Source organism: Carcharhinus amblyrhynchos, chromosome 23 (assembly GCF_965287045.1).
Source record: "Carcharhinus amblyrhynchos chromosome 23, sCarAmb.v2.hapA, whole genome shotgun sequence".
Taxonomy (NCBI): Eukaryota; Metazoa; Chordata; class Chondrichthyes; order Carcharhiniformes; family Carcharhinidae; genus Carcharhinus; species Carcharhinus amblyrhynchos.
In genome coordinates, this window is record NC_137346.1 from 41,053,947 (window position 1) to 41,070,098 (window position 16,152).

Sequence of the window (16,152 nt, forward strand, 5' to 3'; positions counted from 1 at the left end):
TGGATAAAGGGGTCTGGGAAACACCAGGAGACTGGAAAGACCCTTAAGGTCCATGAGTTGGAGTCCCATGCTGCCCGGGAGTAGGTGTCATTGGCCGAGCCATATAATCTATACATACAATGATTGGCTCGTACACAGCTGGGGGAGGCAAACAGCTTTTGAAAATTGTATAATTACAGAAGTAAGAGTAATATAATTTCAGAGTTGATTTGGAATTGCTCCAAATTGCTGTCCCTCGGACATTGACCAAGCTTGGAAAATAAAGAATGTCTTGTACCAGAATACTGCCTCATGAGTCTTTGAGTCATAATTAAGAGGGGAAATCCCCACATTAAAGCCAGCATAGGGTCTGAAAAATGTCCCTACAGGTATAAAGCTTTGAAACATAATTAATTTTATGTGAAAATCTCAGTAAACATTGAAAAGTCAGGCATGTTTATCAAAATGTAACATTATTAACATGTGCATGAAGACAACAAGACCTGTTTGAGATAACAGTTAAGGAATGTGTTTGCTCCCAAAGATGCAACGTTCTTTGAAAACGCAATCTGTACTGAATAATTAATAGATCATTCAACTTTACCAAAGTTAAACTGTTATTTACTGATTATGTTTCCAAGCAACTGTATTCACACGTAAAACAGGCCAAGGTAGAGAAAAACAGTTTACTTCAAATTGAGAAAACTTTCATTCTCTTGGCATCAGTGTAAAAAAAAGTTATAGTTTTTTTCTGGAGCAATTATTGTCATTTGACCACAGCAGGTTAGGTAAATGTTTTCATTAAAAACTCCTTCATAAATCATACAATGACGAGTTACTCCAGTATTATTTCTCAACTTGCACCTAGATTAGCAGATTGCTTACTTTTACAAACATATACCTGTCAAACAACTCCATTATACATATGGCTAATCCATGCGTGGACCATTTTTGTTATAAGTTAAATAGAAGAAGAAGAACATCTGTTGAACTGGACAGGCAAATGACTGGATAGCGGAATACACACAAATCCTGCCCTTTATAAAGAAAACAATCATCTTTCACATTTGCTTACTTACGCTTGTTATTGAAAATAATTACACATGTCTTCTGCATACAACATGAAAGAAGCTTCAGACTGTATCGATGCTGGAACAAAACATTTGTACAGAATGCTTTGGTCCCTTTCTGACCAGGATGCTGAACCAGACCAGACCCACTTGCTTTTGCCTTTAGTCCTTTGTCTCCTGCCCTGTTTCAGCGAAACTCAATGCAAGCTGAAGGAACAGCATCCCTTGACATTCTACAACCTTCAGGACTCAACTCTGAATTGAAAAACATTAAATCAAAACTTCTGTCCCAATTTTGATTTGTTTGTCTTGGCTGTTTTTTTTATTCTCTATTCTTCCTCACTTTAATTACAGATGACCATTATTCTGCCGTTCAGACCTCTTCTCTTTTCTTCCCTTATTATCAAGACCTTTTGCACTGTATAACTAGTTTATTATTTAATCTCTCTGATCTTCCACAATCACAGATCTTACCCTCGGTTTCCCACCCACCATTCAAACCCATTTTGCTTCTCTAATTTCTTATGTAAGGCGCCAATTTGAAACGCTAACTCAGTTTATTTCTCCACAAATGTATTTTACTTGCAGTATCTTCAGGATTTTACTTCAGATTCTGGATACCTGCACAATTTTATTTCAATTTTTTGGTATCTGCAGGATTTTATTTCAGATTCTGGGTATCTGCTGGATTTTATTTCAGCTTCTGAGTTTCTGTGGAATTTTATTTCCGATTCTGGGTATTTGTGGGATTTTATTTCAGATTCTTGATATCTGTAGTATTTCGGATTCTTCATATCGGTAGGATTTTATTTCAGATTCTGGGTATGTACAGGATTTTATTTCAGTTTTGCTTATCTGTAGGATTTTATTTCAGATTCTGAGCACCGGCAGGATTTTATTTCAAATTCTGGGTGTCTGCCGGGATTTTATTTCAGATTCTGGGTATCTGCTAGGATTTTGTTTCAGATTCTGGGTGTCTGCGGGATTTTATTACAGTTTCTGGGTATCTGCGGGATTTTATTTCAGATTCTGGGTATCTGTGGGATTTTATTTCAGATTCTGGGTGTCTGCTAGGATTTTGTTTCAGATTCTGGGTGTCTGCGGGATTTTATTACAGTTTCTGGGTATCTGCGGGATTTTATTTCAGATTCTGGGTATCTGCGGGATTTTATTTCAGATTCTGGGTGTCTGCTAGGATTTTGTTTCAGATTCTGGGTATCTGCGGGATTTTATTACAGTTTCTGGGTATCTGCGGGATTTTATTTCAGATTCTGGGTATCTGCGGGATTTTATTTCAGTTTCTATGGGTACCTGCGGGATTTTATTTCAATTTCTCGGTACGTGCGGGATTTTATTTCAATTTCCGGGTATCGGAGTTACCCGGCGGTGGACTGAGTTAGCCGGTGATGGGCGGGGCTGCGCTCGGTAGGAGGTACTTGCGGCCGGTGGGCGTGGCTTTGCAGCTGATGGGCGGGTTTGTCGGTGGTGGGCGCGGCTTTGCGGCCAGTGGGCGGGGTTTGTCGGTGGTGGGCGTGGCTTACGGCCGTTGTCCCGGGAGACAGAGCGGTGATGGCGGAGCGCGGGGCCCACCTGAGGAGCGGGCTGTCGGCGAGCCCGGGCCGACCCTCCATCTTCGAGGTGGTGGCCCAGGACACACTGATGTCGGCGGTCAGGCCGGCCTTGCAACACGCCTGCAAGGTGAGGCTTGAGTGCGGCCTACGCGAGGGTGCCTAGCTGCTGCGGGGCGCAGCTGGCCCGGTCAGAGGGCAGGGAGCAGGGCTGGGGCCGGGGCCGGGGCCTAATCGCCCTGTGCGGGGGGCTGCTGAGAAGCTCAGTCAGGAGGAGGTGGATAAAGAGTGAGGAGATGATCCTGTGTCCTGGCCAACACTCACCCTGCAACCAACATCACCAAAAAACATTGTGTCATTTCAAATCCTAGATCAGTGATGGGCTCGGGGGCCACCTGCAGCCCAGGGGGGGGCAACCTGCTACCTGGCGGATGCCTGCAACCTGGGGGCCGCCTGCAACCCAGGGAACCCACAGCCTGGTGTGAACGTGCAGCCCGATGGCGGCCTGCGGGGGGGGGGAACCTGCAGCCTGAGAAGTAACATGTGGCTTGGGGGAAAGCTACAGCCCCGGGGCTATATCCGGTCATCTGGGTTCTGAGTATGGCCCACAAGATGTTTTGTTGACTGTTGCCCATGTGCAGGGTTGTCATATTCCATTGATTTCCATCCGTGTAATGTTGTTCCTTCCAGAATAATTGATGGACACATAAAACAAGGGCATGTGATGTGAAATGTGCACTGATTGCTCATAGCATTGACTATGAGAACCCTGCGCTTCCTCCGTGCACTATCAAGTGTAAATATTTCTTGTTTCTACCTCTTGAAGTTAATGTCAACGTAGAGAGCCAAGATAAGCGTGGTGAATTCTTGTGAGCTGTGCCCAGCAAATCCTCTAAATATATCTTTTGCTCTTGTTCTATGCTTCTAAAACTTTGTTCTAACTCTACCGTCTCTTCAAGTTGATCTTTCTCTACACCCTAGCTATGACTGTAAAGCTACATTTTGCACTCTCCTTTTCTTCTCTATGTATGGTATGTTTTGTCTGTATAGTGTGCAAGAAACAATGCTTTTCACTGTATACCAATACATAGGACAAATCGAACCATAATAGAAGATAGTTCTGTTAATATATGATGATTATGCACGATTATAACCTGTTATGAAATACTCGATCCATATTAAATGTACTCAATCTTACTGAAGGGTCATGGTTAGTGGATATCGCCGATTTGCAATCCACTGAGATGAAGGAGGGCTAGCCATGTAGCCCACTCATTAGTCAAGGTTGCTCATCACTGTCTGAGATTCATAAACATTTACAGCACAGAAGGAGGCCGTTCTGCCCATCATATCCATGCCAGTCAACCAAGATCTGAACACACCTCATTTTCCACTGCTTGGCCTATAGCCCTGGAGGTTATAACAGTAAAAAGTCTGACAACACCAGGTTTTAGTCCAACCTATTTATTTGATAATATCCTCACGACTTTTTACTGTGTTTACGCCAGTCCAACGCCGGCATACCCACATCATGGTTATAACAGTGCAAGAGAATCTGTAAATAATTTTTGAATGTAACAAGAGTTTCTGACTCAACCACCGTTTCAGGTAATTAATCAGTTGCGATCTCCCACTAATCTCTGGGTGAAAAAGTTTCTGCTCAACTCCCCTCAGCCTTCTAGTTTTTGTTTAAATCTGTGTCCCCTGGTTATTGACTGCCTACTAATGGAAAAATAAGTGTTTTCCTATCAAACTCATTTTGCCCCTCATAATCCTGTACACCTCTATCAGGTACCCTCTCAACCATTGCTGTTCCAAGGAAACCAGCTGCAACCTATTCAATCTTTCCTCATAGCTCAGACCCTCCAGCCCAGGCAGCATCCTGGTAAATTCCTTCTGCACTGTCTCCAATACAATAATCTATATTGTGGCAACCAGAACTGCATGCAGTATTCCAGTTGTGACCTAACCAACACTTTATACAGGCCCAGCATCAGCTCCTTCCTCTTGTATTCTCTGCCTCATCTATTAAAGGCAAGTATCTTTATGCCTTCTTAACCACCTTACCTATCTGTCCTGCCACCTTCCAATGCAGTCCTAGGTATTGCTGATCTTTGGTACTTTGCAGGGTGCTACTATTCATAGTGTAATTTTTTGTTGTATTAGCCACTGCCAAATGCACCTCACACTTTTTCAGGTTGAGTTCCGTTTGCCACTGCTGCCCACCTGACCAGCCCATTGATATCCTCATCATTATTTACCCTCCTACCAATTTTTGTGTCACCTGCAAACTTCTTGATCATACCCCCACATTAAACTCCAAATCATTAATGTACACCATGAATAGCAAGGGCTCCAGTACTGAGCCCTGTGGAACCCCACTGGATACAGACTTCCAGTCACAGAAACATCCCTTTACTATCACCCTCTGCTTCCTGCCTCTCAGCCCATTTTGGATCCAATGTCCCATTTTGCTTTGGATTCCATGGGCCTTTGCTTTTTTGACAAGTCTACCATGAGGGATCTTATCAAAAGCATTGCTAAAGTCCATATAGACCATATCAAATGCATTACCCTTACTAACATTCTTAATTATCTCCTCAAAAAATTTGATATTTGTCAAATACAATCTTCTCATAACAAAGCCACGCTGACTATCCCTGCTCAATCCATGCCTATCCAATTGAAGATGCATTCTGTCTCTCAGAATTCTTTCTAGTAATTTCCCTATCACCGAGGTTAGATTGACTGGTCAATAACTTCCTGATCTATCCCGACCTTTTTTATTAATAGGCCAATGTAAACAGTCCTCCAATTCTCTTGCACCACACCTGTGGCCAGAAAGGATTTGAACATTGCTGCTATTGCTCCTGATAGCTCTTCACTGGCCTCCCTCAATAGCCTGTGATACATCCCATCTGGGCCTCTATTTGTCCGCTTTTAAGCCTGCTACTGCATCCTCTCTCTCTTAATTTTGTCTAATATTTCACCGTTCTCCACCTTAATGTCTACACCTGCATCTTCCTTTTCCAATGAGAAGATTGAATCAAAATATTCCTTGAGTGTACTCATGTCTTCTGCGTGTGGACTCAGATAATCTATATGGTCCCATAAAGACATAGGAGCAGAATTAAGCCACTCAGCCCGTTGAGTCTGCTCCGCCATTCAATCGTGGCTGATTTTTTTTCCTCATCTCCATTCTCATACCTTTTCCCCATAACCCCTGGTCCCCTTAACAATCAAGAACCAATCTATCTCTGTCTTAAAGACAGAGGAGATGTCAGAGTTAAATTTTTCACTCCGAGGGCAGTGGGTGAGTGGAATCGGCTGCCATCAGTGGTGGTTGAGGCGAACTTGTTGGGGTATTTTAAGAGACTTCTGGATGAGTACATGGGATTTAATGGGATTGAGGGTTATAGATAGGCCTAGTGGGTAGGGATATGATCAGCACAACTTGTGGGCCAAAGGGCCTGTTTGTGCTGTAGTTTTCTATGTTCTATGTAAAGATACTCAATGACTTGGCCTTTACAGCCTTCTGCGGCAAAAAGTTCCACAGATTCACCACTCTCTGGCTGAAGAAATTCCTCCCTGTTTCTGTTTTAAAGGATCGTTTCTTAAGCCTAAGGTTGTGTCCTCTGGTTCAAGCTGGTTCCCTGATTGGTCCCACTTTTTCCCTCGTTAGTCTCTTGCTCCTTACGTATTTAAAAAAAAACTTTGGTACAAATATATATATAAGCCATAACATTTTCATGCACTCTCCTAACTTCCTAAAAGTCCCCTCGTCCTAATCTCTTTATACTTGTCTGGGGACTCTGCTGAATTGCACTCTCAGTATCCACCACAAGCTTCTCTTCTCTTGTTGCAGCGTTTTCCTGAATGACAGTGGCTGCACTATAAGGATAATGTTATTGTCTATAAGGTGCTCTACAGTGTTCGATCAACATGATGCATGTAAAAGTTCATTCTTGCTATTGACTATAATTAGGAATGGGGCGGCACAGTGGTTAGCACTGCTGCCTCACAGCTCCAGAGATCTGGGTTCAATTACTGGCTCGGGTCCCTGTCTGTGTGGAGTTTACATTTTCTCCCCAAGCCTGTGTGGGCTTCCTCCGGGTGTTCTGGTTTCCTCCCACAGTGCAAAGATATGTGGATTAACCATGCTAAATTGCCCGATAGTGTCCTGGGATGCCTAGGTTAGAAGGATTAGCAGGGTAAGTTTTTGGGGTTACAGGGATAGGGCTTAGATGAGATTGTTATTGGCACAGACCTGATGGATCGAATGGTCTCCTGCACAGTAAGGATTCTATGGAATACAGTATAATCTTGCTTCCTGGCAGAGACAGCAGCTGCTATTGGATTTTCCAGCTCTGCTGACCAAGGTGGCATGAAAAGATTAAACCAAGCTTCTTTGTTTCTAGATTCTTCATCTTAAATTCTCTCACCAGTGACCATAAGCAGCTCTATGGAGCTCAGCTCAAAAGGCTGTCTCCAAACATGTTCCAAATTTCAGTTAATCACTTTCATTTGGTTGTGTTCTCGTGAATAAGATTGTATATTGAGTCACAAATGAAATGGTGTTAATTCTGCGGGTCTAGCTCGTGCCAATTGCTCTCTGGTACAGCTTCCAAAAAACCATCCTTAATAGGAGTATGCAAAACATAGGATGAAATAAAACCCTGGTCCATTTAGTTCCCCTTGTGTCATCCTGGGAGTCATGTAATATCACAATAATGAAGTTGTTGATTAATCTAGCAATCAGTTTCTAGCAGTTAATCTGCAACAGACCCAGAAATGGTTCAAGGAAAAGTAAGAAGTCTCACAACACCAAGTTAAAATCCAACAAGTTTATCTGGCAGCACTAGCTTTCCCGAAAGCTTACCCCAGTCCAACGCCGACATCTCCACATCAAGGAAAAGTGCCAGCTCACCCATTTCCTCCCAAGCAAGTTACCCTTCACATGTGAGGCAATTCTGAGTGTTGGTGGACTTTTCAACTGACGAAGGAGAATGACAGACCAGTCAGTCCTGCTATCACCTAACTTATGTATGTTATCCCAACAGGAGATGGTGATAAGGGACAGTGTTTGCTGTCACAGTTGATGCTGGATGTCAGGATTCTCTATAGAGTGGATGTACAAACGCACTTTCATTCGAAGATTAAATTTGTAATGTAATCATGACACAATGAGCAGAATTCAAAGTGGTTTTGTCTTAGTGAAAGCGTTTGGTAATCTTTCATTTGGGATGGGAAGTAATGAGAGATGTATGCCATTTTATGACGCTTTATAAGGCAGTAAATTTCACCGTGACGTACACAATTATACACAAATTGTAAACAAACGTTTTTAGGACGGCACAGTGGTTAGCACTGCTGCCTCACAGTGCCAGGGACCCAGATTCAATTCTCAGGTCACTATCAGTGTGGAGTTTGCACATTTTCCATGTCTGTATGGGTCTTCTCCGGCAACTTCAGTTTCCTCCCACAGTCCAAAGATGTGCGGGTTAGATTGATTGGCCATGCTAAATTAATCCTCGTGTCAGGGGGATTAGAAAGGTAAATGTGCAGGGTTGTGGGAATAGGGCCTGAGTGGGATTGTGGTAGGTACAGACTTGATGGACCGAATAGCCTCCTGTACTGTGGGGATTCTCTGAATGTGAAGACAATGGACAAAGCGTTGATAGGCAACTTGTTGTAACAAGGTAACACATTAGAAAGTCAAGACACTAGTGGGAGAAGGTGGATGTTTTCACCACAAGGGTATATTTAATTGTGAAGTAACTTACCAGGGAATGTGTTGAAGTTAACAGTAAATTTTGGTTCCCCAGATCACGGGGTGTTTCTGATGAGGAGGGATTGAGAACTCTGTTGTGAGGCTGGATGTCGAGGAACTAATCTATGCTAATAGAATTTTAAAATGCAGAAGCTGGCTGTTCGGGCCGCTACATCTGTGCTGGCCTCCCATCAGCCCCATTTCGGTAACAAAAACAAAGCGCTGGGAAAACTGAGCAGGTCTGGCAGCATCTCTGGAGGAAGAAACAGAATTAACGGTTCAAGCCCAGTACACTCATTTATTCCAAAGAAGAATCATATTGGACTTCAAACATTAGCTCTCTTTCTCTCTCCACAAATGCTGATAGACCCATTTAATTTTTCCAGCATTTTCTGTTTTACTTCAGATTTGCAACATCTGCAGTGTTTTGCTTTTACATAATCCCAATTACCATCATCTTTCAAGTGATCCTTTCAAAGCATGTCAAAGTACCTTTCCAGAAATGGACAACACTTCTGGCTAGCTAAGACCCTGATGCAGGTTATAGCGAATTTACAGTCATGCATATTTCTCTTCTAGGTGCTTGCGGAACACAATCCTGGTCGCTATGGGTTTCTGTGGCGTTGGTTTGATGAAATTTATGTGCTGCTGGATCTCCTGCTTCAGCGTCATTATCTGTCCCATACCAGTGCTTCCTTCTCCGAAAACTTTTACGGTTTGAAAAGAATTCCACTGGGTGGTGGCCGTGGACCTTGGAGACTAGCCAGCCAGGGCCTCCCAAGGACCCAGCACTGGAGATCCCTCTTGGTAATAATAGCTATTCCGTACATAAAAGTCAAACTGGATAAACTGTTTGCGAGGCTGCGAGAGGAGGATGACTATTCAATACATCTCCCAGAGTCCTCTTGGAAGCGTCTGTACAAGGCCTTCCTAGCGGTCTACCCCTTCGTCAACATGGGCTGGGAGGGGTGGTTCCTCATCTACCGGCTCTTGTACACATTTGGGAAAACGCAATTCCACTCACCGCTGTTGCGAATGGCAGGGGTCCGCCTGGGGAATCTGACTGCTACAGACATAGAGGATCTCGAGCAAACATCCTCTTCTATCAGCCACCCCTCGCCCAATGAGAGGTAAGAAAAAAGCTCTGAGTATGATAATCAGGAATGTAAGTTTTGAAGAAATGTTACATAAGTTGAGTGTGCTTTTTATTTGAAAGAGAGTGTGGAGAGGGAGGAAACTTATTGAGGTATCAAAATAGTAATTGGAATTAACAAAATGGATGCAGGCAAATAGTTATTTGTGATAAAGTTTCAAATACCAGAGAACACCAGGTTAGCAATGAGGATAATCGTTGAATTGAATTGATTTATTATTGTCACATGTACTGGGATGTAGTGAAAAGTATTGTTTCTTGCAAGTTATACAGACAAAGCACACTGTTTATAGAGTGCATAGGAGAGGAAAAAAGGAGGGAGTGCAGAATATAGTGTTCCAGTTACCTAGGGTGAAGAAAAAGATCAGGTTAGTATGTGATAGGATCATTCAAAAGTTAGATGACAGCAGGAAAGATGCTGTCCTTAAGTCGGTTGGTACATGTTTTCAGATTTTTGTATCTTCCCAATGGAATAAGATGAAAGAGAATGTGTCTGGCGTGCATGGAGTCCTTGATTATGCTTCCTGAGGCAGCAGGAAGTTTAGATGGAGTCCATGGATTGGAGGCTGGTTTGCGTAACTGCCTGGGCTACGTTCACAACTCTGTTGTTTCTTACAGTCTTGGTCAGAGCAGGAGCCATACCAAGTTGTAATGCAGCCAGGAAGGATGCTTTTTATGGCGCGTCTGTAAAAGTTGTTGAGAGTCATACTGGACGTGCTGAATTTCCTTGGCCTTCTGAGAAGGTAGAGTTGTTAGTGGGCTTTCTTAACTTTAGCGTCAGGACCAGGACAAGTTATTGGTGATCTGGGCACCCAGAAACCTGAAGCTCTCGACCATCTTCACTTCTTCACCTTTGATGTGGACAGGACCGTGTCCTCCACTCTGCTTCCTGAAGTCGATGACTTTTTCCATTGTTTTACTGACATTGAGGGAGAGATTATTGTCATTGCACCATTTCAGCAGATTCTCTGTCTCCTTCCTGTACTCTTCCTCATCATTGTTTGAGATCCTACCCACTACAGTGCTGTCATCAGCAAACTTGAAAATGGAGTTGGAGCAGAATTTGGCCATAAGAAGTATAGTAAGGAACTGAGGACACAGCCTTGTGTGGCACTGGTGTTAAAGATAATCACCAGGGAGATGTCATGACGTATCTTTACTGGCTGCGGTCTATGGATTAGGAAGTCTCGGATCAAGAGGGAGGAGCCAAAGTTTAGGCCATGCAGTTTGGAGATGGGTTTTGTTGGATAATGGTGTTGAAGGCTGAGCTGCAGTCAATAAATAGAAGTTTGACATAAAAAGAACAAAGAAAATTCAGCACATGTACAGGCCCTCTGGCCTTCCAAGCCTGTGTTGTTCAAGGCGCCTGCCTAAACTAAAACTGTATGCACTTATGAAGTCCATATCCTTCCATTCCCATCCTATTCATGTATTCGCCTAGTTGCCCCTTTATATGACGCTATTGTACCTGCTCCCATCATCTCCCCAGGCAGCATGTTCTAGACATTCACCATCCTCTGTGTAACAAAAACTTGCCTTGCACATCTCTAAACTCCCCCACGCACCTTAAACCTATATCCCCTTGTACTTGACTTTTCTAGCCAAAAAAAAGAGTGTCTGACTGTCCGTGCCACTCAATCTTGTAGGTGACTATCAGGTCACCCCCCTCAACCTGCGTCAACAAGCTGGACTTACCCAAGCTGGACTTATCCAACCTCTCCTCATAGCTAATACCTTCCAGACCAGGTTACATCCCGATAAACCTCTTCTGTACCTTCTCCAAAACAATGTCCTTGTTGTCCAGGTGTTCCAGCATTGAGTGTTTGGCCAGGGAAAAAGCATCTGCTGTGGACCTGTTGGGGTGATAGGTGAACTATAGTGGGTCCAATCTGGGAGACCAGAGTTGATGTGTGCCATGGCTAACCTTTCGGAGCACTTCACGATGATGGATGTCAGAGCCACCAGGAGGTAGTCATTAAGGCACGCTGCTTGACTTGTCTTGGATACGGGATTATGGTTGTCTTCTTGAAGCAGTTAAGTCCCTCAAATCAGAATAAGGAGAGGTTAAAGATGTCTGCAAATACCCCCACCAGCTTGCCCATGCAGCATCACCTGGGTACCCCATCTGGGCCAGTTGCTTTATTTGGGCTAACTTTCAAGAAAGCCAACCTGACACCTGCGATGGTGACCTTGGATATCAGTTCAAATGAGGCTGTCGTGGCGGATGATGTCCTGTCATTGACTTCTTACTCAAAACGAGCATAGAATGCATTGCATACATTGGAGAAGGGTGCATTGCTGCCGGTGATTGTACCTGTCTTCACTTTGTAGGCCGTAATTTGTATAGACCTTGCTGTAATTGGTGGGTGTTCATGTGGTTAGCTAGGTCCAGTATTGTCTGTCGACATCTTTGATGGTTCTCTATAAGCCATATCTGGATTTCTTTTATAGGTCAGGGTCACCCGACTTGAACGCTTAAGCCTTGGACTTGAGTAGGCAGTGGATATTACTGTACATCCATGGTTTCTGGTTGGGGAACACTCCGATTAACAGACAGTCTTCTATGTAGTTACTAATAAGTAGCGGCATACTCACTTAGGTTAGTTGCTAAGTTCTTGAATATTGACCAGTCCACTGACTTGAAGTAGTCCTAAAGGAGATCGTCCATTTTCTCAGACCAACATTGCATGACTTTGTCGGATTCTTCCGCTTCTGATTTTGCTTGAAAGCGGGAGCAGAGGCACAGCCTTGTGGTCTGATTTGCCGAAGTGTGGATGGGGGATAGAGCAGAAGGCATGTTTGATATTGTAGCAGTGGTTGAGAATGTTTGGGCTTGAGTAGGGCAGGAGACTTGTTGCTGGTGTAGGATATCAGGCTAAAAAGAAATTTGTGCTGAGAGTTACATTTTTTTGTTAAGTTAAGAACTCACTGTATTTAGGTTGGATCACAGATGGTAAGATGAGCCTCCATGGCACAGAATATTGGAACAATGCCTGCACATATTCTGACCGACTCACTCACTCTCTCTCTCTCTCTCTCTCTCTATTTCTGCAGTGTGGTTGGGAAGCTGACCTCCTTCGTTGGTAAAGCACTGGGGGGCATGGCAGTATCCCTATCGACTGGTGTTTCTGTAGGTGTCTTTTTCCTCCAGTTTCTCGAATGGTGGTACTCATCCGAAAACCAGGAGACGATTAAATCCCTCTCCTCCCTCCCGACTCCTCCTCCGCCAGTGCACTTTGACAGGCTGCCAAGTGAATCTTTACCTAGACTGAAGACCGTGTGTCCCTTATGCAACAAGATTCGGACAAATGACACAGCCTTAGCAACCTCTGGATATGTTTATTGTTACCGATGTGTTTACAGCTATGTAAAATGCCACCAGCGATGCCCTGTGACAGGCTACCCTTCTGAACTGCAACATCTAGTTAAACTTTACTCTCCAGAAGCATGAAGGCACAAAATCCACCAATCTGAGCACACTTTTATTGATAATGTACTCTACATAATATTCTCTAACAGTTGTCTGATTCAGTGAAATGTGGTCTGCTGGATACTGCTGATGCACGTTTCAACTGTGCCGATATAATTACTTTTCTCCCTTTCTCTTAATTGTGCTAACTTGTGTCATTCCTCATTTAAGTGGCTGTTCACTTATAAACCGAGACAGGAAGTTCATCCGTAAAGACATTGATACTGGTGCCTACAGATTCACCTTTTCCAGCAGGAATCGTGAATGATAATCAGGGGGCCTGACCTGGAGTGCTAAAGCCAGTTTCAGCAATCTTGCTATCCTGGTTGAGAACAGCTGATGCTACATACGCTGAGTCCTTTTTGTGTGGCTTAGAACTATAATGAATAATGGAAGGAGCCTCAGAACATCAAAATACATTTTATTCCTTGGACATTGGGTGGGCTGTGGACTTAGTACTAAGACAGAAAAAAATTGGAAACCATCAGTGTAGGCATGACCAAACTTAGGAACCTTTGAATGGAATCTTATCATTCCCAATTTTAATTAATAAATATTATTTAAGTGATCCTGTGGCACAGTGGGTAGTGTCCCTGCCTCTGAACCAGAAGCTCCAGGTTAAGTTGATGACCAAGGAATGTGTCTACATGACATGGTTAAACAGGTTACATATCAACTCGTAAATTCTCCTAACACATGCTAATGATACGAGCAGGAGAGATTCCTAGTCAGTCATGTGATGGAAAGAAATTGGAGCTTCTACCATCACTATCCATAGTCCATGCTACAACATAAATGTAAAGAGTAAGTTACCGCAGCAGTTCTTGACGCCTTGCGGAGCTGGTTGGCTCAGTTGACTGGACAGCTAGTGTCGATGAGTTTGGAGTCAACAGCACGGAGTTCGATCCCTGTTCTGAATGGAGTGGATTTGGGACCTGCCTTCCATGCCCTACAGGTGCTGCAGATCATGGTGCTCTGGGATACTTTCTTCAGGCAGAGCTCTCCAGAAGAAAACATTGATTTAATCAGAGAAAAACAAGCAAATACTGGCTTACCTAATCAATAATTAGAACCCTAGTTTGTCTCCCAGATTGTTTACAAACTTCTATTGTTAGAAAGTGATCTAAATCTTAAAAAAAAAGACTTCTTCTGGATTAGATCAAATTCATAAAATTGTAGTAATAGCCTTTAACGTTAGCTGCCACAATCTGAATCGTTCTAGAAATGTATATTTTAGGGGTCTAGATACATACTGTGCGCAAAATAATTTGGATGTTTAAATAAAGATTTTTAAAAAGTTTTCTTGAAAACTATAATAAACTATCAGTTAAACCAGTTTTACATACAAATTGTAACCCAAAGGCTTCAACATCTAAACTGAAGAAAGCGCAGCCAGCAGAGGTAGAAAGAAGAATGGTGAATTCTGCAAATCTCAGGCAGATCAGGGTTTATCAGAAAGAAAGCAGTTCATGTCTTCAGTAAGTCCTGAGCATAAAGATGTAGTTGGAGTTCCAAACAAACCAGGTTTTTCTGAAAGCAAGTTGTTACCCAAGCAGAAGTTCATGGTAAATTGGAGCCTAGGCTATTTTGTAATGCACAATTTTCTAGAATATTTGTTTATGTCGCATAGTCAGGGATTTTATAAGGAAGTTGGGAGGGAGGTGAATTATTCCAAGTGTAATTGGGTATACTCTCAAAGTATAATTAACTTTAATTAAGTACTGCGGGACTTCACTCAAAGTTAATTTCTATTCAGACTGGAATTGGTACCTTTGTTTGTAGCAACATGTATTAAGAACCAGCAAACCTTCTGACTCTGGTATATTTTTACTCCTAAGTGTATTTTCTGAACATTGCAAACCACTGTCCTTATTTATACTTTAAATATTATTGTGATATATGAAGTGTGACAGATATCCTGTTTCTTGGACAGGGAGTGCATGAGTGCATTAAATTTCTTATGAACATCTTCTGTGATAATTCATTATTAAAATTTATTTATAATCATGTGGTGGCAGGCAGGTGATTTTTTTTTCATATTGCGGGTATTCCTGTGATCTGGGAGCCTTTGTACCTTGGATGAATGTTACAAAATATCCAAAATATCATATTTGTGGGGGCAGTTCTTTGGTGTTGGCTGTTCTGTGACATGCTCAGGTTGGTATTGTAGGAGGTGATACTTCTTCATTGGGAACGTATGATGCCAGCAGTGACTGCTATGCTCCCATCCAGTGTTTTAATAAGCAAAGGATTTTGCTAAATTAGAGTATTTTCGGTTGTAGATATGATGCCAGATACACCTCTGTTACTCATCCCCTTGCCTGTCTCATAAATATATTTGTTGAAATGATTCTGCATCTGCAAACACTTGCACTTTCTTTAGTAATTAAATTCAAAAATTGTGGGATATTTTTGCATTAAAATGTACTATTGTGTATTTGGCTCCTCCCAAAAAATCAGACATTATTAAAATGCATAATTGGTTATCCAGAAAATTATCCAGCTTCCTCTTGCACTTCCACTCTCTTTACAGACAGTCTACTCCCCATCGTTTCAAATAATTGGCCCATAAATTCCTCCAAGGGATGATGTAGAGATGCCGGCATCGGACTGGAGTAGGCAGCGTAGGAAGTCTTACGACACCAGGTTAAAGTCCAACAGGTTTATTTGATAGCCCAAGCTTTTGGAGTGCTGCTCCTTCACTTTGACCTGGTATGGTGAGACTTCTTACTGTTCCTCAGAGTGGTAATCTCCAGTGGATTGCAACTACAGATGGATTTACCCATGTTGAGATTCCAAAGCCTCTGTTTCACCCAACCTTCCTCACTCAGGCTGGGTGAGACAGGAGTAGTGAAGGTTGCATTGGCAAGGAGCAACTGGGATGCAGTATAGAAAGGAATGACCTGTTTTACGGCATCACCTGCCAGGTGGTGTGGTGGTGTCTGGCCTGACCAGATCCAGGAAGGGTTGGGGTCAGATTGGAAGTCGGGGGAGTGTTGTTGGGTCAGTTCAAATTGGAGAGGGGTTGTGTTTGCAGAGTGTCCTATATGAGGCTTGGTCTGAGTTTTGTAAATAGTTGCTCTGGAGTTAGATGTGATTTTTTTCCTTCTAACTTTTCCAGAGTAACTCTAAGAGTAAAACAC

The 16,152-nt window shown here is 42.9% G+C and overlaps 1 protein-coding gene across 1 annotated transcript; it reads left to right on the plus strand.

The window, feature by feature from the left end:
- Positions 1-2,607: 2,607 nt before the first annotated feature.
- On the plus strand, positions 2,608-14,970 carry pex12 (peroxisomal biogenesis factor 12). Its single transcript, XM_080210860.1, has 3 exons — positions 2,608-2,747; positions 8,967-9,517; positions 12,595-14,970. Exons 1-3 carry the CDS (start codon positions 2,619-2,621, stop codon positions 12,989-12,991), a joined length of 1,077 nt encoding a protein of 358 aa, XP_080066986.1. The 5' UTR covers positions 2,608-2,618; the 3' UTR covers positions 12,992-14,970.
- The last annotated feature ends 1,182 nt before the right edge of the window (positions 14,971-16,152 follow it).